Here is a 23,835-nt window from a genome sequence, read left to right as displayed (position 1 = left end):
GGTTTGGGGACGTTTTAAAAGAGGTTCACAAGGCAAGGTGGCGGCTGTCCTGTTTGGAAGAGGAAAGTACAGATCTGTGTTGCTTATTTCATCCATTGATGAAAGTCGTTGCTCCAAATCCTGCCCACTCAGCCCCTCCCCCTTTGTCTCTGGGACAGGGGCCAGCGTGGCGGCCATCGGGCCAGCCCTGGGAGGTGCCTATGTGGACCCCGTGCCCATTGCCAGTCACGTTATCAGCGCGGACTCCATAGAAGGTAACGGTCTAACTTAGCGGGTCCTTGCGGTGAAGTGGACGCATCTTAGCTGCGTCCCTTAGACTGACACCCACCCTGGGAGGCGTGGTGCCCCACTTTAGTGCTGGGTTTGGGGAGTCTGTTGGTGAGATGGTCACAGGCAACTGCCCCGGTTCCTAGGATGCCTGATGATGGACTGAGTGTCTGAGAACCTTTGGTCTGTCTTGCCAAAGGACACGTGTCAGATAAAACAGGAATGTTCCAAGTAACACGCCTCTAAGCCCCCCACTCGAACTGGGCTGCTTTTATTTTGTGTGCTCCCCTCTGAGCCTTTGCGTCCAGAATACATAGTAGTATTTCTCTGGAAGACATTCAGCTGGTAGAGTGGGGGCCAGCCCGGCGGCCACAGGCCTGGACTTCTTTCGGAGTCTGGGGGACTTGTAGGGTCCTAGGGAGGCCTGGTCTGGCCTGGGGCAGAGGGAAGGCACCCCCGCCAACAGCTGCCGTAGGGAGCCCAGGCTGCATCAGGTCCCCACGGGGCCACTGATGGCTCCAAGGACACAAACAAAGGTCCATCTAGTACCTGTTAATTTTTTGCCTTTTCAGTAAAAAAAAAAAAAAAAAGTTATTCAGTTTTGAGAGACAGGAGAGACAGCACAAGCAGGGGTGGGGGAGCAGAGAGAGAGGAGACACAGACTCCGAAGCAGGTTCCAGGCTCCAAGCTGGCAGCACAGAGCCCGACGCAGGGCTCAAACTCACGAACCGTGAGATCATGATCTGAGCTGAAGTCGACTGCTTAACCGACCGAGCTACCCAGGTGTCCCTGCCCTTTTCAGTTTTTTTAAAGCTGAAGATATTAAAACACAAGGTTGTAACAATTGAAATGTTTCTATCTTTTCAAAAAACTTTCTGCTAGCTTACTGTTACCTCAAAAGATTTTCTGTTATCATGTATTCTGACAAGTCATTTCTCACAGTTACACAGCTGTTTCTCAACGTATTTTGAATTTAATTAAAGCTTTTATTTTTAATTGCATTTTTAAAAGTTTACTTATTTATTTTTGAGAGAGTGCGTGCACAGGCAGGGGAGGGACAGAGAGAGAATCCCAAGCAGGCTCTGTGCTGTCAGCTCGATTCTACGAACCATGAGATCATGACCTGAGCTGAGACCAAGAGTTGGACACTTGACTGAGCCACCCAGGCGCCCCTTTAATTGTATTTTTAATTATTTTAGCTTTGTGTTTAAAGATACATAAAATTTACCTCTTACCCATTTTTATTTTTTTAACGTTTATTTATTTTGAGACAGAGACAGAGCACGAGCAGGGGAGGGTCAGAGAGAGGGAGACACAGAATCTGAAACAGGCTCCAGGCTCTGAGCTAGCTGTCAGCACAGAGCCCGACACGGGGCTCGAACCCATGAACCACGAGATCATGACCGGAGCCGAAACCAAGAGTCGGACGCTTAACTGTCTGAGCCCCAGCGCCCCTCCTCTGTAAGCGTCCAGTCCAGTGGTGTGAACGGGAGTCACATCATGTAGCTGCAGAACTTGGGGTGCCACTATGAGACTTCTTCCCGTCGTCAACACGTTTAGTTGACTTCTGCTTCTGCCCGGGAGCTGAGCATCCCATGCGCAGCTCCTGAGGGTCGCACACAGGCCCGCAGGGACAGGCCTGGGGTCCCTCTGGTAGCCGCACTTCCAGAAAGCATCCTTACCTGGCCGTGCGCACGGGGGCGCTGCTGAGTTGGGGGGGTACCCTTTGGGAGACAGGCGGGTGGAGGGCGGGAGTGACACACAGCTGGTGCAGCCCTGACAGCTTACAGCCCGGCGGCGTTGGCGCTCAACGACATGCTGAAGCAGCAGCTGAGCCTGACGCGGCAATTCGTGGAGGCCACCCGGCACCTGCACGTGTCCCTCCTGCAGACCCTGGACCGAGACTCCTTCCACTACCACACCCTGGAGGAAACCAAACAGGTGACCCAGCGCGCATCCCTTCCTGGGGGAGAGAGCAGGGGCTTTTGCACACGAAGGGGGACGGGGCTCGGCCCGGGCAGCAGGGACACCGATGCAAGAGCGGTGTGGGCGGGGACAGTGAGAGGCGGCCCGGTGTGGGCTGCAGCTGGCCAGACTGTGTGTGACCTTGGAGCAAAGGTGACCTCCTTGGTTGCGGGGAGAGGGGTCCTGTCCCTGGGCAGACCCTTCCCAAGATCTGCCCAGTCCTGTGGGCTCAAGTGTGAAGAATGTCACGCTCCCCTCTCGCTCTCCCCAAATTTAACTTTTGTTAGATTATAAACTTTTTTTCTCGTTTTGTAAAAATCTTGTTACAGAGGTAGGTAATTTATAAAGCCTTCCATAATTTCAAGGAGAATTATTACCAACTCGGTATTTCGATTTTCCCTATGTAAGATATGAACTAGATTATGAAATATACGATATTTCATATCAAATATATGATACATTTCATACTACATGTTATGAAATCTACGACGTGATAGGTATTATATACGATAGTATTTATAGAGAGGGCATCATACTCCACACTGTTCTGCGTGCTCATTTCTATCCTTTTATCCACAGATATCTCCGTGTGTAATTCCTAAAGCTAAGGACTTTTGAGAAATACGGTCACAATATTACAATACCAAAACCAAACGAACTTCTCTTATTGTCGGTGGACATCCAGGGTTAGATTTCCACTAGGCTCACACACGTCGAACATTTGTTGCTTTTCTTTCTTCAGAATCCAAAGTCTGTACATCAAGGCTGTTTGGTGTCTCTCTAGCCTCCCAGTTAGAGCAGTGGTTCTCGGCTCTGAGCGGCGTCAGACCCCAAGGGCCTTTGCCTGCCGATTTCCGCTGGCAGCCGGTGGGCCTGGGAGTGGGCGTTCCCCCGTGGCCCACTTGAAGCCCCGCTTACAGCTTTCTCCTGCCCCATCTCTTTGATGTTTCCTTGCAGTTTATTTGTTCAAGGAAACAGGTGGTTTGTTCAACGGTTTCCCCCATTGTACTCCCGCCGAGTTCTCAGACTTCAGTTGGTCATACTCGTTGGTCGGTGGGATAGGGCTGAAGGGACCTGACCATGTCCCCTGCGTACAGCCCGCCATGGCTCCTCCTCACGGGCTGCCCTGGGCCCTCCTCCCCGCCCTGTGTGCTCCGGGGCGCCCCTGGTAGCCCCCACTCGCCAGCTCCCACCCCCAGCCGCGACCATGTTCCCTTTCAGACCCAGTCAGGGCCCATCCCTCGCAGGTGCCCTGCCCAGAGGCTGTCTGGGTGCGTCTCCCCTCTTCTTTCCACAGCATCGTCACGTGGCAGCCGCCATTTTGTGTCTACCTGCCCAGGAGCCACTGGGGACAGGCACTGCCTCAGCACCCAAAGCCTCAGTGGACTGAGGCAGCCTTGGTGACAGCTCTCTGTCCTCTGCCCCACAGTACATCAGGCACCACAGGCCTGCCCCGCTGTCCATGGAGGATGCCCTGGAGGAGGTAAAGAAGGAGCTTTGAGTACCGGAGGTGAGGCGGGATTCGTGGCTTTGAGCCGACAAGCTGGTCCGGTACACCGGCTGTGACACACGTTGGTCTCCAGGTGATGGTGGTGGGGGCAGGTGGTGCTGAGGGCTCAGCTGCGTGGAATCCCAGCTCTGGCTTTCTGTAGCAGAGGTTGGGCCCCCCCCCCCCCCGCCCCGTGCGCCCGGCCCCCAGGAGGACGCACAGACCAGCAGGAACGGCCTCACGGTGGAGCGGCCACCACTGACGGAGGCTGCCAGACCGTTGGGAGCCCTGCGGCCACCACTGACGGAGGCTGCCAGACCGTTGGGAGCCCTACGGAGCCTCTGTGCTGGCTGCCCAGTGAGCAGGGGCCCATGGGAGGGGCGACAGGTCCCGTGTGCTGAGCCAGGGCCAGGTGACCATGCTGGACGCAGCCACGCGAGACACCGGGACACGGCTCCTGACTGCACGACTCGGACCGAGTCTGCGTTCTGGGCGTGCCTGCTCCCGACTCAGCTGGAGCACACGTCTAACTTGACCACGCTGAGGAAAAAGTCTTTAAAAAAAGTTTTTATTTGAAGGCAAAACAGTAAAATCCACAAGAAGTTGTTAACAGCATGTGTTTACATTTTATCCTGAATCAGACACGTTTGAACAATTCACAGCTACAGGAAATCTAGAACAAAATCAAATGTTTTATCACATCAGCTTGAAAAGTGGGAGAGGACTCTGCATCTTATCGAAAAGAATTTTTCAAAAATGTTTCTGTACAAATAAACGGCACCGCACGAGCTGCCCACAGACGCCAAGCGTGGCCAGTCCCCAGCATCGCCCAGCAGACGCCACTCCCTCCTGGCCTTGTCTCCCTCGGTGGTGGCTGGGGGCGGCCAAGGGCAAGGACAGAGGAGGGGGTGGCATGGCCGGAGCTCGCTCTCCACACCCCGGAGCTGACGGTCCGCAGAGCGCTGGTGTGGGTTCCTCTAAGTGAAAATCCCGAGCAGAGGCGCTAAGGGTACGGACTCCCCGAGGGTGTCGTTCCATGACCCGAAGATGCCCCGGATCAGCGTCCTCAGAACCTCCGTTTCTGTGGGTGCAGCAAATGGCTAACGTTTGGGGAAAAACTTTCAATGTGAACAACTAAAATAAATGAACTAAGGGCCCGCGTGTCTCAGAGGAACCAGGCTTCAGATCCTCACTGGGATGCTCTCAGCAACATTCCCTTCTCCAAAACCAAACATCTGGAGTAAAAACAAAAAGAGCCCCCTGTTAACTCTGCAAATCAAAAAGGGTCTGTTTTTCTGCTTTGAGCCGGCGCCCGGCTCAAGCTTCCCCGGCCCCCGCACGACGGCAGGGTACAGGCGGGCAGGGCCGGCCGGGGCCGCCGGGCCGCTTGCGCAGGGCCTCTCCACACGCTCCTGCTGGTTTAAGCAGCAGCTCAGGTCTGACTGAGGGGAGGTGCGAAGCGTCCGTGCCTTCAGGCGTCAGGAATCCTCACCCGGGGGGGGGGGGGGGGGGGGGGGGGAGGGTCTGGTGTTCGTCCCTGCACCGCCCAGGGAAGGGAGCTCCGGCCGCGTGGGCCCGGCCACCTCCGGGCGGGTCTTCTGCGTTAGAGCTGGTTTGCAGGTGGGGCCCGGGGCCTCCGCGCTCCCGAGCGTGGCGCCCGGCACTAGGCATGCTGTGGCCTGCCTCCTTTTCTGTCGCTCCCCAAAGGTGGAGACGGTGTGAGAACTGAGCTGTCCCTACCGTTTGTCATTGCCAATAGAAGGTCCTGACGGCCAACGCGGTGGCCGAGGCGGGGCTCCCGCCCGCAGAGCGCCTACTTGCACTCGTCCCTGGCCTTCATGCGGGCGATGAAGGAGTAGCTCTTGTTCCTGCGGTAGTTCTCGTAGGGGTCGTCCAGGGCCACGCCCACACCCTTGTACTGGTCCCACTTGTCCCGGACGTCCCCCCCCTTGATGGGGTCCTGGATCCCTTGCTCTTTCACGCCGAGGCCACCAGATCCACTCCAGCCTTAAGAAGAAAGGGGGGAGGGCGGTTATAACCCACAAAAGCCAAAATTTGGCACATTTACCTGGGAAGTTCAACAGGACTTTGTGCGCAGAGCTGAATGACATGCACACGTGTGGTCTGCAAACGTGTAACTGCTGTGGTGAGAAAGAACGCCTAGCAAAACCTGCGGGCTCACCCTTTCTAGAAGTTCTGGCAGCAAGCCGGAACCTTCTCTGGCTCCCCAGCCCCAAAGGCCCAGAGCGGGTGGTGGTTCTTCCCAGGAACCTTACCCATTTTCACCAGCATCTGATGTCCTTTGTTTTCTTCCCCGAGCCTTGAATCAGGAATAGGAGGTGCTGAATTAGAACCCAGACCAGCCGAGGAACTAAAATTAAGACAGGTTACGTTTCTTAAAAACGAGTTGACACATTTATTGGAATGAGAAGTCTCAGAATATTACAGCGTGTGGCGCACGTGAACGTTCACCAGCGTTAGGACACACACACACATCCTGGGGCTCTATCATTCTTCTTTGTCCTCTTCGCCAGCCAGCCGGGGGTCCCTAAGGTGGCCCCGGGCCCGCGGTGAGCAGCGAGGCCAGGCCGCGTGGAGCCCCCAGGGGGGTCAGACGGCCCAGCCGCTACCTCCGGCTTTACAGCGTTACCACAGGAAGGGGGAGGACGTGGGGTGAGGCGAGGAGGTGCCACTGTCACCGTGCTAGAACTTGGGGTCCCTGAGGTGCCAGCTCAGCACGGGCCACCGTGAGCACATCTTCTAGCGACAGGTTTCAACATTCACAGCAAAGCATCAGAGGGCTCCAGCGCTACCAGCTGTCACTGGACAGGTTAGACAGAAATCTTACGGCGGGGTGGGGCTCCTGGACCGCGACCGGCGTCTCCTTCCGGGCGAGTAGGACTTGGAGCGGGAGCGCGAGCGCGAGCGGGAGCGGCTCCGGGAGGAGCGGGAGCGGCTGCGGCTCCTGCGGGGAGGACAGGGCGGGCGGTCGGCGGCGGCGGCGGCGGGCGCCACGCAGGGGCCTCGTCCGCGGGCGCCACGCTGCCTACCTGGAGCGGGAGCGGGAGTAGGAGCGGGAGCAGGAGCGCGACCTGGACCTGGAGTACGAGCCCGAGGACTTGGACGACCGCGAGTTGGAGCGCGAGGAAGAGCGCCCTCGGCTCTTGGATCTGCTCCGAGACCGCGAGGGTCCGCTGCAGGGAGAGGCCTGGTGAGCGGCGCCCCGGCAACGCGCCGGTGCTCGGGCCCCGCGGGAAAAGGCCCCCAGGCCCGGGCAGGGGCCGGACTGCCCTCCCCCTGCCCCTGACCGGGGGAGACAGGCCGGCCCGGGGTATGACACGATGGCGTGTCTGGCCGGCACAGCAGGGCCCCGGCGGGTGGGCCCCAGTGCGCTCACCTGTTCCGCTTCTCCTGGCCCTTCCTCCGCCGCGCCCGCATTTTTGCTCGGAAGAACTCATAGAGGCCATTCTGTTCCCAGCCTTCGCTGTAAGACACGGGCGACCCTGCGTGACTCCACACACCTCCCTCCCGCACCCAGCTGGGGAATGCTCGCGTCCGGGGTGCGGCCCTCCCCTCCCTCGCTCAGCCGGGGTGGGCAGGGGCCGCCCTTCTTCGCACGGGGGAGCGGGCTGAGAGGCCAGGCCGCACGCCCCGCTCCCATGCCTTTTCCACATCAGTGTTTCCCAAGATAGCTCTCAGGGCCCGCGATCTTCTTAATGGGGGACGAGGAGCTCTGGCTCCTGGATGGACAGGCCTGCACAAGGCAGGTCACGACCCGGGAGTCTGTGAACTGAGCTGAAATCAAGAGTCGGGCGCCCAAACGACCGAGCCACCCAGGCGCCCCTAGGCCTAGTGTCGTTCCGGCCGCCACTTTCCTCACCTGGGCCTCACACCACCCTGGGAAGAAGGCATGGAGTCTTTCCCGTGAAATAAAGTCGGGGGAGTCAGGCCAGGAGAGGGGACAGAGGGCCTCCCTCCCGTCTCCAGCTGCACCGCTGGTCTCCCCGAGCCCTGTACCTGTTCCTGGGCCTGTCGTGGGACGGAGGGCTGTAAAAGGCCTCCACGGCGGCCAGCAGCCTCTCGCTGGGCGGCATGGGGGGTGGGAGGCGGATGTCTTTTGGGTCCAAAGGCTTGTACTCATGGTCTTCCAGCTGCAGCAAAGAACACGGGTGTCACGCATGCCCTGCCGGAGCACCCCCCTCCGGCCCGCCCAGGGTGCTGTGGGCACCGGGGAGTGGGGTGGGGGGCACAAGGGCCTGGTCTGGTGTGTGGGTTACCCAGGGCACGGGCGTCCCTCGTCCTGCCCTTCTTGGGAAATCCCAGTAGGGCTGCAGCCACACCAAGGATCTGATCCCTTAAAGGAGGCAGTTGAGGACTTTTTTGGAACAAATAAAGGCCAGGGTTCTCCCTCCAGAAAACACGTGAGATCCAATCTCCAGCGTGAGATGCCGGAAAGACCCCTTGATTCGTTCACAGACACGGTGCAGATCCCATACACGGCTGTATTTCTGCCCCGTGCCCCCGCCTCCTACCCAGGCCCCCTTCCGGGCCAGAGCAGCCTCAGCCCAAGCCAGGGAACCCCCTGGCCAGAAACCAGCTCAGCTGGTCGCCCCCTTGCTGCCCCGGAGCAACCCTTCTCGCCTGCCAGGCTGATGGCGCCTCCGCTTAGATGGGAAGCGGCTCCTCTCTCAGCACGTCTCTCGAGCTGGCTTGTGACCCAACCTTGCTCCCCACCCCCAGCGCTGCCCCTCCCTGTATTTCCGCAGGCCCAGCTCAGAGACCACATCACCTTTCTGAGAAATCCACCTGCCGTCAGCCGCTGGACAAAGTGGCTTCCCAGGGCCAGGATCAAGAGGACCGCACCTCAACCCCAGCCCGGCCCAGCCCGCTGCGCGTGGCCACCGAACTTGGGGCGCCGGGAGGGAAACGTGGATCAGGCAAGGAGGGCGTGGCCTTGCTCGTTTCTGCCCCAGGAATTCAAGTCAAGGTAGAGACAGTGGTTTGGACACATTCCCACTGACCACTAAGGTTGGCTGGGTGTAGACCCAGAGGGAAGGGAACCTGCAGCCAGTTTTGTAGCCTGCAGGGAAGCGGGTGCCGTACTTCTCATGTGGACACAGAGGCGCCAGCACGAACAGGTGCTCATCACCAAGGTGACCTTACCTTCACGAGGGGGGCCATCAGCCCAGCAGGCAGATCGAAGTAGGGCACGTTGGGGACCAGGCTAGGGTCATCGTGGTTGATGTGGGGAGGGCCCTGTCGCCGCATGTGGGGGGGCTGCCCGTTGAAGCCATGGGGAGGAGGGCCGAAGTCAGGGTGCTGGGGCCCACCCCAGGGTGGGTGCTCGTTGATCCCGGGATGAGGCATGCGATGGCCAGGGTGGTGGTGAGGGGGCCCCATCTCTGCAAGACAGAAACTCATCTCAGGCCCGCCAGGGGTTGCAAGCTGGGTGGTGCTGACGGCACAATCAAGATGTATATGATCTATGAGATCTCCCGCGGGAGGAGGACCAGTGAGGAGCAGAGATGCTGATGTCTGCTTGTGGGCAGCCCTGCCAAGCACCTTCTGGCTAGCTGGGGTGCTTCAGCCAGGTGGGGAAGAACCGGGTCCGGGGGGGCTGGTCCTGCACCCACATCCCCCCCCCCGGGGGCTCAAAGCAAAAGAACGAAGGGAAATCACAAAACCTTAAGAATAGCATTATGGGCAGAACCGAGCTCCCGTCCCCAGGCCGTGACTGTATTTGGAGATGGGGAGAAGACCCCCTGCTCTCTCAGCCCCTGGAGCAGGGGCCAGGCCACCCTGCGCTGTGTGACAACGGCCCGTGGAAACCCGTACAGTGAATGTGGCAGTGAATGTTGTGGGGTCAACTGCATTTACGGTCAAGAATGAGTTTTAAAATAAACATAGAAGGAACGACAGAGAAGTTTTTTAAAAAGTCAACTAAGCTAGAGATTCTTTTTTAAAAAAAAAAAGGAGCAACAAACTAGAAAAGCTGATGAAAACAGCCAGGCAAGTAGCCCCGAAGGGACACCCCCCCCTCCCCCCGTCCACTGTGGGGCCTGGGAGCTGCTCTCCTTCCACAGCCCGTCCTCCCTCACGTGTCCCCCGTGTAGGACGGACAGACGCAGCGCCCTCCGCCCAGACCATGTGAGAAGCGAGGACAGGACTTCACACCCTGACAGCCAGCCTGCGCAGTGGCACGTGCCTCCACCGGAGCCGCCAGCCTCTGCTCGTCTCCCCACTGTCCCAGGGGCCCGGCCTGGGCTTCCACACCATCCTGTGAGCCCCTGCTTGTCACCAGGGCTCAGGGGACATGCCAGGTCCCATGGCAATGACCCTGAGCAGCACCTGCTCTGGAGAGGGATCCGTCAGGCACCTCCTCCGAGCAAGGAATGGGAACGAGGGGCAGGAGAGGGAGGGCGTGTTCGGGACAGAGGACCATCCCCACGGGGGGCACCTTCGCACTCACCAGCGGGGAAGTCCCCCTGGGGGTAGTCGAAGCGGTGGGGGTAGGGCGGCCGCTCAAAAGGGTGCCGCGGGGGGAAGTCGTCCTGCATGAAGCGAGGCGGGAAGCGGTTGAAGTTGTGGGGGTGCGGCGGCTGGTTGAACTGTGGGTGCTGCTGGTGGGGTGGGAAGGGCCCCCGGAAGTGCGGTGGCCGCTGCATGCGGAAGGGCGGCTCGCGCTGGCCTCCGCCCCATGGAGGCTGCTCGTGCTGGCTGTTCCAGGGGCCCTCGAACTGGCTGTTCCAGTTGGGGTCGGGCTGGCTGCTCCAGGGCGCGTCCCGCTGGCCGTTCCAGCCGGGATCCCCACGCTGCTCGCCCCACATGCCCTCGTGGCTGTTGTTCCAGGGTGGGCAGTGGGGCGGCCCGCCCTGGTGGTGCGGGTAGGGGGGCTGCTCGGGAGGCTGCAAGGCAAAGGGTGGACGTGAGCCCCCCCCCCAAGGCCGGGCCGGCACTGGCCTCCCCTCTGCAGCAGTGGCCTGGCCCGTGGAGGCGGCCGGTCCCGACCCAGGGGCCACATGGCGTACACTGTGCCCCCGGGGCGCACCCCTGGGCTCACACCCGCATTGCCACACCCGCGTCTCAGCTGGAGGGCCCTGGTGCCTCACAGCAGCCAGACACAGAGGCCGGCCGAGGCACTCCCGTCCCCCCCTGGCCCTGGGCGGCCGGCGCACACATGCCTCTCCCATGGCTTGCAGAGCAGCTGGGCCCGGGGACCCATGGCTGCGGACACCTGCCCTGATGACATTCCCTTCCCTGTCACTTCCCCTCTGTCCTGCAAGGTTTTCCAGGCCCTCTCCCATATGAACTCAATCCAGTCTCAGGGGCTCCCAGGGGCCCGTAGCAGGGAATGTCCTGCAGGGAGAGAACGTAAGCTCAGGATTTCACGCAACTGCTGCTGTGAGGCTGAGAACTGGGATTCTGACCCCAAACTCAAGGCCAGTGGGGAAGGTGCCCAGAAGGTCGACCAGAGGGCCATCTCCAGGGTCACAGCTGGTTCGCTCCGCTAACCACCAGCACAGAGGTGGGCTGAGGCCGCACCACACTCAAGTCTTTCGAGAAGTTAGAGAGTCAGACTTTAAACATGGAAATTACTTCAAACTGTGTAAGACACCATGTGGGCAGGTCAGGCCAGGCCAAGTGTACCTCTGCCTCGGGGCAGCCCCTCAGTGAGGGGCCCCTTGTCACGACCCATCCCGCCAGTCCCCAGAGAGAAGGCGGAGCCTGGAGACACTGAGGGCTTCTGTTTTCCACACCTACAAAACGGGGACGGAACTGTTCCCTCAGTAGAGGGCAACCGTAAAATGCCCCAAAACCACATGGCTCACAGCCGGCACTCAAGAGGTGCAAGTTGTCTTTGTGGAAATGCCCAATCTTTTGTGAAATCAAACCTCTTATCATGACGCTGGGGTGGGGGGGTAGGGATGCAAAGCCACAGCCCCCCCCCTTGTCAGTCCAGAGTTGTCTCCCACCCCCTCCAGAGAGTCCCCTGGCAGGGCTGCAACCACTAGGCCCCGTCAGGGGGAAGTGGACACCCAGGAATGGCCCGGGGCTATGCCTAAAAGCTCTGTCTAATCAGATCCAGTGACCAGAGAGCAAGTGGATCTTTTCCAGTGTTCCCCAGTCACACAAAGCTGGATGAAATGACCCTGGCCTAGAAATTTTTGACCCCAGGGAAGCAGAGGAGAGACCAGCATCTCTGCCCCAGAAAGCACCACAGCTTTACATTTCTGACCTTCCTGTTTCTTAAGCAAGCACTGTGTTCTTTTCAGGGCGACAGAGTGTTGGCACTGTGCTAGCTGAGCCAGTTACAGACGGGGCAGAAACCATTCACCTGGCTGTACTTCACCCTCTGAGGTTCCCCAGCCCTCACCCAACATGGGGACCGATGTCCCCAAGGAGCCCGGACGGTCAGCATCGGGATGGGTGTGAACACCTGACTTGCCTTGTTCTGCCCCTGCCCCCCAGGAATACAGGGCTGGTCTCTCTCCCCCACATGCCCTGCCCAGGGCCCCGCTGCAGAACCTCCGGTTGCCCCAGCAAGCCACGAAAAGCCAAACCCACCCACACAGGACACGGCCCACCCACGCCCACCTGGGAAAATACCTGCTGCTGGCCCCAAGGAGCCACAGGATGAGGCTGGTCAAACCATGGGGGCTTGTTAGGTGGGATCTGATCGTGGGGCCCAGGGCCCCGGGGGCCAGCAGTGGCAGGATCCTGGACTCCTCCCGAGGCGTCGTACTCAGAGGAGCCAGGCATCTGGATGGGAGGCTTGCTGTCATCTAGAACCAGCAAGAAGGTGGTCAGCAAGGGCAATGGTCAGCAGGAGGCGCCGCCGGAAAAGAGGATCAGTGACCACTGCGGGACCCTTACCTCTCAGGACATCTTCACCGCGGGACCCCACTGGAAAGTGATCGCCTTCGGGAAGGCAGTGAGAAGCAGGGGAACTGACCTCACACAGGACACACGCCCTCCTTTGAAAACTTCACAACAAGTAACTTCTGCTCTATCTCGTTTGCTCAAAAATTTTCACTACTGACTTTTATTAAATATCTTTTCTGCATCTATTTGAAAGATTGTTTTTTCCCCAGCTCATCTGTTATCTTCATGAGACTTTTACGTGTCAAACCATCCTTCTGCGTTCCTGGGGCAAATCCTATTTCATCATGATGTAGTTTTAAATACTTCGCTAGATTTCAGGCGTTAAGTAGTTCTGTGTTTGTATTCAGAAGTGAAACTACGTGAACTTTATAATTCTTTCTAGGTCTTTGTCCATCTGATTTAAGTTATTCTCAAAATACGGGCAGCTTTCCTTGCTCTGTGTTCTCTGGGTTAGTTTGTACAGGAAAGGAATCCTCTGAATTCTAAGGATTTAGTCATGTTTGCCTGTGAAACCTCTGGGCCTAGTATTTGGAAACAGGTTAGAATCTGGCCCTAGGACTGGGCCCTGTTTAGGGCCCACAGAACCAGAGCCCTTCTCTCGGGGCGGGCAGGGGTCGGTGGGGGGGGGAATGCTGCCTTCCTGAAGCTGCCTCCCCAGGTGGGTGCTGAGGGAGCCACATACCAGGCTGGGTGGTCGGTGGGATGGCAGGGGTGGGCGTGGGGGCCGGAGGCGGGGCAGGTGGCGGTGGGGTGGCCTTGACTTCAGCTTCCATTTGTGGCAGCTGGATCTGCGGCTGCTGTTGCTGCTGTTGCTGCTGCTGCTGCTGCTGGGCCAGGCTGTTGACAAACTCCTCGTGCTGCGTCTTGAGGGTCTGGATCTGCTGCTGAAAAGCTAGCTGCACCGGCTGGACCACCGAGGAGTACTCATTGATGAGGGTTGCCTGGCAGAGAGAGGAGAGCAGCTGCCACTCAGGACTCGCTGCCTGGTTCCGGAACTTCCAGAGCAAACCCTGGCAAGCCCCCGGAATCTGGGATGGTGCGCTGGGCAGTGAGGCCCAGGAGCCCCGAGTAGGCAGGCAGGTGACCATCACATAAGTCCTGACAAGCACAGAGCATCGAAATCTAGACAAAAACTGGTGACAAGAAATGTTCGTTGCAGTTAAGTTTGTAATTCCCTAATAACAGGCACAAGCCTCAACAGCTGTGGCCTTGACTGTCGCACGACTGTTAAAAACACCCTGAGGGGTGCCTGGGTGGCTCAGTTAAGCCACCAGCTCTTGATTTCGGCTCAGGTCATGATCTTACAGTTTTGTGGGTCTGAGTCTCCTGGGTTGGGCTCTGCGCTGTGAGCTTGTAATTTTCACTTCCCTCTCTCTCTCTGACCCTCTCCTGCTCACATTCTGTCCTTCTCAAAATAAACTAAAAAAAAAAAAAAAAAAAATCCAAACAACAACCCCACATACACAATACGGACAAAATTCTAGGCCATGATCACGGGCCACAATGTTCACTTGCTACACAGCTTTGAGCAAGTCACAGTCTCCCTGAACCTCAACTCCTCCTCTGTAAAATTAGTAACATAATCTACCTCCAAGGATTGTGGGGAGGACTCAGTGAAATAACATATGCAAAGGGCCTAGGGCAGTGCCACGAACATGAGCTGTTATCACCAACTCAAAAGAAAAAAGCAGTTAACGTCAGTGTGACAAGGTATGTTTTTTTCACAACAAAAAAAAGTGGGAAAGAGTTTTTAAAACTACAACATGCACTGTCTTCATCGGTCTCTCTGAGCAGGAAAACTTCTCCCCTGTGGGGAGGTAGCATTCGAGACCATCAAGAGGACACAGTCAACACAGCTTCTGACACTCAGATGCTGTGCGCCAGATCTCTGCACAGAAGTGATGCCTTTCAGCCCGACCAAAGCGGGGAAGAGCTCTGCTTTTTCTTCTAGCAACCGTGGATGGGGCAGCGATGCCGGTGCCAGAGCAGGGGTGACCAAGGAGACTTGGCTGGTCCCCCCTCCCTGCACCCCCATCCCCAGAGAAAAGGCAGACGTGTGCATAGGGAGCACTGACTATGCACGACAGGGCCATGGCAGCTGAAGACTGTCAAGGCTTTTTGATGCTTCCATTGTGTGGAAGCAAGCCTGGAGGACCAGGGCCAAGAAGCCAACAGCAGGGCCTGAACAGGGCAACCTGGTCACGAGAGCACCAGGACAGAGTCAGGCAGGCTCGCCGGGGGTGGGGCTCCCTGGCTACTGTGGACGGGGCAGGAGTCCCCATAGGCCGCTGCTCAGACCCCACCTGCCACTGCTCACCACCTTCCCGGAGAGGCGCAGCTTCTGAGATCACCGCCCCGTCAGCAGTTCCCGACCCAGGCGGGGGCTGCGGTGCCCTCGACTTGCGGGACGGTGCCGGGATGGCAGCCGCCATACCCTCCATACCCTCCGGGCCCTGGCGAGAGCCACCCAGGTCCCAGGGAGCGGCGTGGTGGGGAGGGGGCGCCCACCTGGTACTGGCCGAGTCCTAGGGCCGGGCTCTGGAGCTGCTGGATGATGGAGTCGTCAAAGTAGCCATTCTTCTCCCAGAGCTGCAGGAGCTGGATGTGGGGGAGGAGGGAGAGGCTGCGTCAGAAGGAAATCCAGAGCCACCCGCACCCCCACGCCCCCCGCCTCTCCCGGCTGCCCCACGTACCCGGGCGATCTTCTGCTGCTTGTCCTCCTCCACGGCCAAGAAGCTGGTGCAGTAGATGGGCACCACGACTTTCTGTAGGGCGGCCAGCAGCTCCCTGGCCTGCTTGCGCTGGCTGTGAGGGAGAGACCTTCCGCGCGTCAGGGCCCTGGGGCGGGACCCGGCCACGCGCCCGTTACCATTGCGGCTCCAGCGACAGCACCCTCTGCCTTCTCAGGACACGGGCCCCCAACCCGGCCGGGACGAGGGCTGGGCTCCCCATAAGACCCATGCTGGTGCCTGGGCCCAAGTGACAGATGGACTGCAGTGGGAGGAGGGAAAGAACAGCCTGGGGGCCTTCAGGGCAGGGGCTGTCACCCACATCTCCTGATTGGTAAAATAACCCTTTCCTCCCAGGATGACGGACACAAGGCCCGCAGAAACCCCGGCTGCCCGCGGGGCCTCACTCAGCCCTGTCACCCCCTGTGCGCAAGGACATCTCGGCCCGAGCTCCGCGTTTCAGGTGGCAGAGGGAGCGTGCCGGCCATGCCAGCCAGCCTGTCCTCACATCTTCCTGGGGGCGCTTGTGTGTAAATGGGCATGGCCGTGTGGGGGCCGTTAGGGGGCAGAGTCTGATTGGACATGTTGCCTCCTGGAGGAGGACACAGGGCAGAAAGTGAGCAGCCCAAGGCCCTCCCAGCACCTAGCTCACCAGAGGGTGCTCCGAGAGAGCAAGGAGCGCAGCGCCGGGGAGAGGAATGGGAGGGGAGGAGGGGAGGGCAGTCCAGGGGGGAGGACGGGGAGCGGCACTGGGCGTCTGGACAGAGCAGAGCTCAGGAGGAGCGTGGCTGGACAGCTACCAGAAACGGGGCCGTCTCTGCAGAGCTGCCCTGGGCAGCACAGCGGCTGGTGGAAGCAGGAGAGCAGAGAAGGTTCTGAGCAGCTGCCTATTTCCCAACGGCAGAAAAATAATGGAGGGACAAGGCAGGGAGCAGCCGAACGGTAACAGAGCCGTCTACGTGGCACAGTAAACAGGGAGCGGAGAGGTGGGGACCCAGGCCGCACACTCGCGGCACGGGATGGGGCGAGATGGGGTAAGGGTCGGGGGAGAGGCAGGCCGTTTCTGCTGCTCTCGAGGGAGCCATCCCCTTCAGCCAGGCCAAGCTCAAAGCCAAACTTGGCAGCCAGTCTTGACGGCTAAGCAGCAGCCTCACCAGCAACATGTGCTTCTTTTGCCAATCTCCTCCCTGGGCCTCCTTTGGCCCGCGGGTTTTATTTTTTTTTTAAGTTAGCCTTTATCATAAGGTACCAGAGAGGCTGTGCAGAAGTAAACACTGGACTGGCCTCAGGAGGGCTGTGTGTGTGGTGGGGGTGGGACGGAGGGCAGCAAAGAGGACCCCACGGGAGGGACCTGCAGCAGCGCAGAGTCAGGCGAGAGGGAGAGGAAGAGGGTGTGTGTGTGTATATCAGCGAAGAGAAGTGGGCAGCTGACACAGACAGACGCCGAGAGACACCCCGAAGCTGCCCGAGGAGAGTAAGGAGTCAGGGGATGGTGGCCCGGGTGAAGTGAAGGGTCCAGGGAAGGGGCCAAGATGTAGGGGGGGGTGGGGTGTCCTCCTGATGGATGGCTCATGGCTCAGACCAACCCTCCTCTGGGGTCTTTGGACAAGTGACCCCCATGGTCCTGGGCCGGGCCCAGCTACTGAGTGCAGAACGGCAGCACAGTAGAGGGCCGGAGGTGGGGGGTGGGGGGGGGCAAGGCGGGGCCCTCACCAGTGGTGCAGCACATCGTTGATCAGGTAGATGAGGTGCAGCCGCAACTCGAAATGTGCCCCATCAGCTGTGATGCGGTTCCGGAGGTGGCCCGCCATCAGCTCACAGTGAGGGGGGGACTTGGCGTTGCTGAACATCCAGTTCTTCCCAGCCTGCAACAGCCAGGCCGATGGTGAGCAGGGATCGCCCCCGACCCCCGCGTCCCCCCTCCCCCGCCAGGCCAGTGTGCAGGTGCCCAGTGAGGTGAGGGCAGGCCCCGCGGGTGTGGGGTCCAAGCACTCGGCTGCACACCCGGCTTCTGCCTGCCTTCTGGCGCCCTCTCCGGGGGAGCAGCACAGCTGCCCATGGCGCTCAGGAGAGGACGGAAGGGGCAGACCCCCCACCCCCTGGCCCGAGCACTCCCACCCTACGCAGGCTGCAGGGGGTCCCTGCCTCATTAGGAGCACTGGATTCCGGAAGCACGCCCCCAGCCCCCACCCGCACTCACCGAGATGGCATCTTTGGTACACGTGTCGATGATGGGTTGCAGCAGGTTGTCAAACTCATTCATGTCCAACTGGGTCTCCTCCAGGAGCTTCTGCATCTGCTGCTCCACCGCGTGGGCCACAGCTGCTGTCACCTGCTCCTGGGAGGCCAAGCAGGATGGAGGTGGAGCGAGGGGGGACCTCGGCTCAGGCTGAGCCGGGCCATCACGGCCCTGCCCCCAGCATCAGGGGGTCCCGTCCCTCACACCTGAACCCCGAGACACGCATCTGGGACAGTCCTAGACACAGCAGGACTGCGGCAGGCAGAAGACAGAGCAAGACCAGACACAGCAAGAGCGACGTCTGCCCCCGACGTCATGGATGCAAACACGAACACCCAGAGGCCAGCAACTCAGTTCGACAAAAACAGAATGAAAACTGAGCGACAAGTGGGGACGAACAGTAGAGAGAGACCCAGTCAGTGGTTGGGGGGAGAGAGAGCAACCACGCTAGCAGTCAGGGAAACGGGAGCTAAACTGTGGCGCGGGGTCTCGCATGCTAGAGTCGCAGGCTGAGAGGTGGCCGAGGCCCATGCTGCGGTGGGCGGGGCAGTCAGCTCGGGGCGGTCAGCTCGGGGCGGGCCGAGCCGGGCCGAGCCGGGCCGAGCCGGGCCACGCAGTCCGGGACGAGCCCTGCATGGGAACTGAGGGCGGAAGCGTCCTGGAAGGTTTTGTTTCCAGCAAAATGATGGTAATTTAACATCTAGTCGTAAAAATGGAGCTGCCATTTCTGGTGACTTCCTTTTTATTCATCTGCTTTTCTGGCAATTCGTCCTGCTATACTTGGCCAAAAACTCAAACCAGGACAAAAGGGTCCTTCCCCGTAACAGCCCGAGGTGGCCGAGCTAGCAGGAGCTGGGGCCAGTGGCACCAGAGACCACCTGGCCTTCTAGCCTGCGGCCGCACTTGTGAACACCCATCCCACCGTCGCAAAGGGTGTCCCTGTGTCAAAGAGTTTGCGGGATGACGTCACTGAACAAGAAGAGCTGTGTTCCGTGTCAGGGGTCCGGCTAAACACTCCCCAAGGGGTGGCGGCCCTGTCCTCAGAGCTGACGTCCGGCGATGGGTTCCTCTGATAACCGTTCTTAGTCCCGGCATACAGATGCGAACACTGAGGCCCAAGTTGAGCTCCGGGTACCCACCTTGGGACCAAGAGGGGCAGCAGGGAGGGCCCCAGGCCTACACAGGAACCCCCCCCTTCTCAGGGCCCGCAGGGGTGGGAGGGAGAGGGCAGCCGAAGCGCAGGCCCTGTACCTGTCTGAGAGCTAACAGGTGCTGCTCCTGCTGCTGCAGATTCCACTGGCTCTGCTGGATGAGCTCGTCCATGGAGGGGGCTCCCTGCGCTGGCGCGATGGGCGCAGCAGGGGCCAGCGGGGGCTGCGGCAGGGGCGGCAGGGGCGTGGCTGGCTCGAGCTCCGGGGCCTGCTGCTTGCAGATGACTGGCGGGAGAGGAGGAGAGGTGGCCCCCGTGAGGAGGTGGCCAGGGCCCAAGTGTCCCCTCGGCTGCCTCCTGGGCAGCTCCAAGCCGCAGAGACTTCCCCTCCCTATTGGAGCCGTCCAGAAGAGGACCCCCCCCCTCCCCAGCCCCTCACCCAGGGCCAGCCCGGCCCCTCCTGCCCTGCCCTCAACTCCCCCAGCCTAGTCCTGGACTCTTCTGTGCGACGTCACCTTGCCCTCCTCCAGCCTGCCATCTGGCCTTGCCCACTGGTCTTCCAGCTGAGATGGAGCCCATCCCTCTCCACCCCTCACCCAGGTCCGAGCCCGTGTTGAACCCAGACCACAAACAGCCCCAGCCCAAGGCAGTCTCTCCTTCCCCAGCCTCCTCAGCAGTTTCTACCTCTAAAAACTCCCTTTGTCTCAGCCCCCTCTCAACAACTTTACAGCTGAGACTCATCTTCAGTTCTTCGCCTCCGTTTCTCTCACCCCATGGCAGTCCGGCTCTGCACCTCCCTCCCACCAGCCCCCAGCCCCCAGCCCCCGTGGACATCCTGCTTCAGGCCGGCGGCCGCGTCTTCGGTCCTAGTCTCACTCGGCCTGTATGGCTGCCCCCAGGGCCCCTTCGTCTTCCTCTGCCCGACCCTGGGAGGCTGGGAGGCCCAGTTCCACCCTCTTCTCTGGGCGAGCCCGCAGGGGAATGTGACATGGTAACTTGAGGCTGCAGTTAGGTTTGCCATGGCTCCTACCTGTCGTCTCCATTCTGTACTCCTGGCGCCCCGGATCCAATTACAGCCCCGGCAGCCCACTGGCCTTCCCCAGGCACCTCACACAGGCACGCGCGTCCTCTCGCCACGCGCTCCACCTCCCCAGGGCCCTTCCCCGTCTCCGTGGCTGGCACAGTTACGCCGACGCCCAGGCACTTCCCTCTCCCGTGCGCCTCACACTAACAAGCCACACCGTGGAGTCAGGTCAGAGCCTCCCGCATCACACTCCGATCTGTGTCCCTGCCATCGTCACCTACATCACCCTTGGAACTGGTCTCCGGAGTCCAGTGCTGCCCCCTGCACCTCTCCTCGATACCACAGCCAGAGTTCTGCTGGTGACAGTGTGGTCCGAGTGCCAGCCCTTGGCGAAACCCAGACCAAATACACAAATGGCAAGGGATCTTTCTGGCACCTTATTAGCAGCTTGATGTTTCGCAGTTCTTTTTTTTTTTTAACTGTATCTTGCAAAAATATACTTTCCACAACAGGTTGGACGTTTTACAAAATGAAAAATAAAATCTAGTTTTTCATCAGGGTTTGTGAAGCGCCATTCTAGAACAGTCTTGGGGGCCCACTCTTCTCAAACTACTGGAGTGAAGGGCCAGCTACACAGTGACTAAACCTGCTCTAGAACCCAGTCCTAAAATCCTCCAAGACCTCCCCGAAAGCTTCCAGAATTCCTAAGTCCCCAGCAAGCCAGCCCTCCGTCATCTGCACCCCTGCCTCTGTCCACTCCAACAATCCCTCCTTCCCTGGGCTTCAGCCACCGAGCTGTTGCCCCCTCCACTCCCAACCCCACCTAGAGCTCTTTCCTTTGCCTGAACGCTTCTCTCCTCCATTTCCATCTGGCTAACTCTGACATTAGAGACAGCAGAGACGCCGTTACCAGCAGAACGCCTCTCCTGAGCCACCGTCCCCTGTTAGAAGCACCCCATCCTTCCCCCCATTATGATGCCAAGTCCCAAGCAGCCCCTGATTTCCGAGCCTCCAGGGAGGGAGTGGGCCCCCCTTGCAGGGAAAATTGCACCTCACCTCAGTCACTTGAGCCAAAGCACTGTCCTCCTCTGCCTGGTTATGCCACCCCCATAAATATCCAACCGGTGCCCTCGTTCATGGATCCACCCCTTGACCCTACTTGCCCCCATGCCCACGCCCTCTGACTCAACCTGCTGACCTAATTCAGACCTTACCATCAAACGCCCCGTTCCTTCACGTACAGACCTCCCTGGTCCCAGCCTCCACTCATGCTCCCCGAGCCTGTCCTCTACACTGGCCCCACAAACCTGGCCCACCTCTCCCTTCTTTCGAATTCTCTTGTGGCTTTCCTACCGCCTACAGCAGCTGTTTTCAAGGGGACGTGCTGGGGCTAATGAATGGCTGCTCCAGAATGCTTACACGCACACAATTTGCCTACAATTGCAGGCAAACCCCCACCTGCACGTCAAGCCTCACTCCTAACTGGCACCAAATGAACCCCTGGACCGAGCGAGAAAAACCCCAACTTTCCCCTGGGATTTACCACTCCAACTCAAACCCTTCCCTTCTCCACACACGTTCTATGCTCCGGCCATGCTGGGCGTCTCACAGCTTCTCTTAGGGCTCTCTAAACACACGGTGTTCATTCAAGCCACGGCACATCACCTTGCTGTTTCTTACAAACTTTTCCCTGAACACCTACTAAGTGCCGTGTGCTATACAGCACAACGATGACCCAAACAAGGTCTGGTTGGCCTCAAGGACCTTGTAGTCTAGGAAGTGCCCACCTTTCACTGCCTACCACTTGGCAACCCCCTATGTATTCATTTAATGCTATCTAGAAGCTTGAAATGTGATACTCAACAAGACACACGTGGGCTCTGCCCTCAGGGCTCTTACCACCTGGTGACTGGCTATTTACTCAAAGGCCATTCTAAACCCATCTTAAACTCTGTGAGGGCAGGGCTGGAAGCCTGATACTCAACTCTGTGAACATGGATGAACGACAATTATCAGCCAAGAACTGAAACCCAAAGAACAAGTCTTTTTGATCTAGACTGCCAACACCTGAAATGCACAAAAACCTTGCTAGACCCGAGAGCCCTGCAAAGGGTGCTGGGCACCTGCAAGGAGGGTCCCGGTCCAGCCTCTATCACTTCCACTCTGGAAAACACTGAAGCAGCCACTCTACTTCTGCTGATCTAAGTCATCACGTCTGCAAAACAATACAGAAATCCCTGATCCGGAGCCCAGGAAGAGGATCGATAACCTCGTTCTCTATTCCACTCAGACCCAGCAGCCGCTCGGGGCAGGGCCCTCGGAACAGCGCAAGGGATCATGAAGACTGAGCTGCCCCATTTTCAGAGACTGAGCATGCCGCCCCAAAGAAGGCGGTTTGTGGCAGAGCACCAACTGGAGTCGGAGAAAGGAATCGCTCGGCAGGGGGGGCCTGAGGGCTGGAGAGAACTCACGCTGCTGCTGCTCCAGAGCCAACTTGCACTTGTAGTAACTGTAGAACTCGCCTCCGAACAAAAACGAAAATTTCGGGTTGTCCTTCTGCTTCTCCATCGTCATCTTCTCGAACTCAGGCCCATTGCGAGCCACGAACTGGGCCAGCTTGTCGATGACATTTCGAAGCTCCTGGTCTGGAGGACGGAGAAAAGGCCACGCGGAGCGTCAGCGAGGACCGCCCAAATCCGGGGGCCCTGGCGTCCCAGCCCCCGTCCGCCAGGCTGGGGTCCCTGGGGCTGGGCCCGGGAGAGGCCGCCCTTGTACGGGTCCCGATAGGGGCCACACGCGCGCCGGGGATGCGGGGACCCGCGGGAGAGGCCGCAGGCGAACCCGGGAGGCCGAGCCCCGCCCCCTGCTAGGCCCGGAAACCCCGGAAGACGGGGCGGGCCAAGAAAGGATTCCGGGGAGAGAGAAACGGTCCCCGAGCCCAGGCTGGGGCTCACCGTCGGGCGGCAGGGGCATTTCCATGGCTCCGGCCGCAAGGAACGTCCTCCGGCGCCTCACGATCGCCCACCAGCCCCGTCTGCGGAAGCCGGCCGGAAGTGGCGCGAGGGAGCCGTTTACGGCTGGCCTCGCGGGCTGCTTCCGCCCTCCACTTACGGCCGTCGCCAGGAAACCGCGGAAGTGAGGGCAGAAGGCGGGCGGGAAGAAGCGGTGCCAGGCCGGTCGCGCGGGAGGGGCTAGTGAAGCGCACGCGCAGGGGCCTTCCCGCGCCTGCGCGGAGTGCGTCGCTGTCGCGCTCCGCCCCGGAACGTGTGGAAAGGCGCGAACTACCGTTAGCCGCCGTCGCGGCGTCCTCCCAAGCCGCCGTCGCTGCTGGAGAGCCTGCGTTCTCCGCGGGACAGAAGCCTGGGGCGTCCCTGCGCCGGTCAAAGCCTGTGTTTCCTCCTCGCGAGGCTGCGGTGAGAAGACTGCGAGGTGAGATGCGTCCGGGAGGCGGCGGGCTTGGCGGGGATGGAACTGGGCTTATGGAGCTTCGCAAGATCCTCCCGCTCAGTGTCTTTCGCTCGGCGCAACGCTTTGGTAAGGAAGACTGTGGGGCAGGGGACCCACGCCGGCCTCACACTGCGTCCCATGGGGGCTCCCGTGGTTTCTGCGCAGTCATTCAAGCGGGGGGAATGAGCGCCCATGACCTGCGGGGACCCCCAGCCGTCTAGACTGCGCGCCCAGAGGGCACGGCGCCTTCCTGAAAGATGCACAGTTCTTCTCAGATGATGACGAAGCGGACGCGTGCGGACGGTGGGCAAAGATAAGACAAGCAGCCGTAAACGTTAGAGGACGGAGACGGGACGTCCCCGCAACGCGACCTCGTTGAGATTGCCGTTGTTGACGCTCGGCTGGCTCTGCCTCCCTGTTTTTTCTGTGCAAGTCAATGTCCGTAGATGTTAGATACACTTCTCTCGGATTGTTAACATTTTTCTCCACCTGACGCTTGCGGATTACACCGTCTGCCAGCTACTGCTCTAGGCCAGGAATTGGCAACCTTCTTCCATAAAGGGCCAGGTAGCAAATATTTTAGGCTCTGTGGGCCAAGAGGCAAAACGTAGCGTGTCATGCAGGTACTTGCATAGCCAAAGA

General features: G+C 59.5%; 2 protein-coding genes across 10 annotated transcripts in view; one reads left to right on the top strand and one right to left on the bottom strand.

The window, feature by feature from the left end:
- CUNH19orf44 (chromosome unknown C19orf44 homolog) overlaps positions 1-17,679 on the top strand; it is a 32,927-nt gene extending 15,248 nt beyond the window's left edge. The window contains exons 7-11 of one of the 6 annotated variants that reach the window (XR_005530386.1): positions 159-254; positions 2,042-2,208; positions 3,662-3,742; positions 15,691-15,949; positions 17,618-17,679. Coding sequence is in view for 2 of the 6 variants with exons in the window: in XM_039243439.1 (XP_039099370.1) it covers positions 159-254; positions 2,042-2,208; positions 3,662-3,733 (335 nt within the window). In the remaining 4 variants the exon portion in view is untranslated. Of the gene's footprint in view, positions 1-158; positions 255-2,041; positions 2,209-3,661; positions 4,010-8,487; positions 8,709-9,834; positions 9,915-11,994; positions 12,396-15,690; positions 15,950-17,617 lie in introns of those variants that run through there. The other 5 variants (XR_005530385.1, XR_005530383.1, XR_005530384.1 and 2 more) reach the window with 5 other exon arrangements.
- On the bottom strand, positions 4,269-22,787 carry LOC120239246 (calcium homeostasis endoplasmic reticulum protein). 4 transcript variants are annotated; one of them, XM_039243433.1, is made up of 17 exons: positions 22,701-22,787; positions 22,218-22,391; positions 18,824-19,008; positions 17,534-17,671; positions 17,047-17,198; positions 15,298-15,442; positions 15,113-15,202; positions 13,287-13,545; positions 12,329-12,504; positions 10,191-10,626; positions 8,885-9,123; positions 7,739-7,872; positions 7,119-7,205; positions 6,772-6,915; positions 6,570-6,686; positions 5,998-6,092; positions 4,269-5,728 (listed from the first exon to the last, which is right to left on the bottom strand). In XM_039243433.1, exons 1-17 carry the CDS (start codon positions 22,723-22,725, stop codon positions 5,535-5,537), a joined length of 2,790 nt encoding a protein of 929 aa, XP_039099364.1. In that variant the 5' UTR covers positions 22,726-22,787; the 3' UTR covers positions 4,269-5,534. The 4 variants fall into 4 exon arrangements, with proteins under 4 accessions (XP_039099364.1, XP_039099366.1, XP_039099365.1 ...); XM_039243435.1 differs by having other exon boundaries at positions 5,998-6,041; XM_039243434.1 differs by having other exon boundaries at positions 15,298-15,409.
- Positions 22,788-23,835: the final 1,048 nt, after the last annotated feature.

Source organism: Hyaena hyaena, unplaced genomic scaffold, assembly GCF_003009895.1.
Source record: "Hyaena hyaena isolate Hyena2069 unplaced genomic scaffold, ASM300989v1 scaffold_227, whole genome shotgun sequence".
Lineage (NCBI taxonomy): Eukaryota > Metazoa > Chordata > Mammalia > Carnivora > Hyaenidae > Hyaena > Hyaena hyaena.
This window is presented reverse-complemented; position numbering and strand designations above follow the sequence as displayed.

Coding starts and splice junctions, on each gene's coding strand:
- LOC120239246 (XM_039243433.1), bottom strand. CDS start 22,725: ATGGAAATGCCCCTGCCGCCCGACG. Junction 15,203..15,297: donor AGCAGCAGAAGATCGCCCGG/GTACGTGGGGCA, acceptor CCCCACATCCAG/CTCCTGCAGCTCTGGGAGAA. Junction 7,206..7,738: donor CACGACAGGCCCAGGAACAG/GTACAGGGCTCG, acceptor CGTGTCTTACAG/CGAAGGCTGGGAACAGAATG.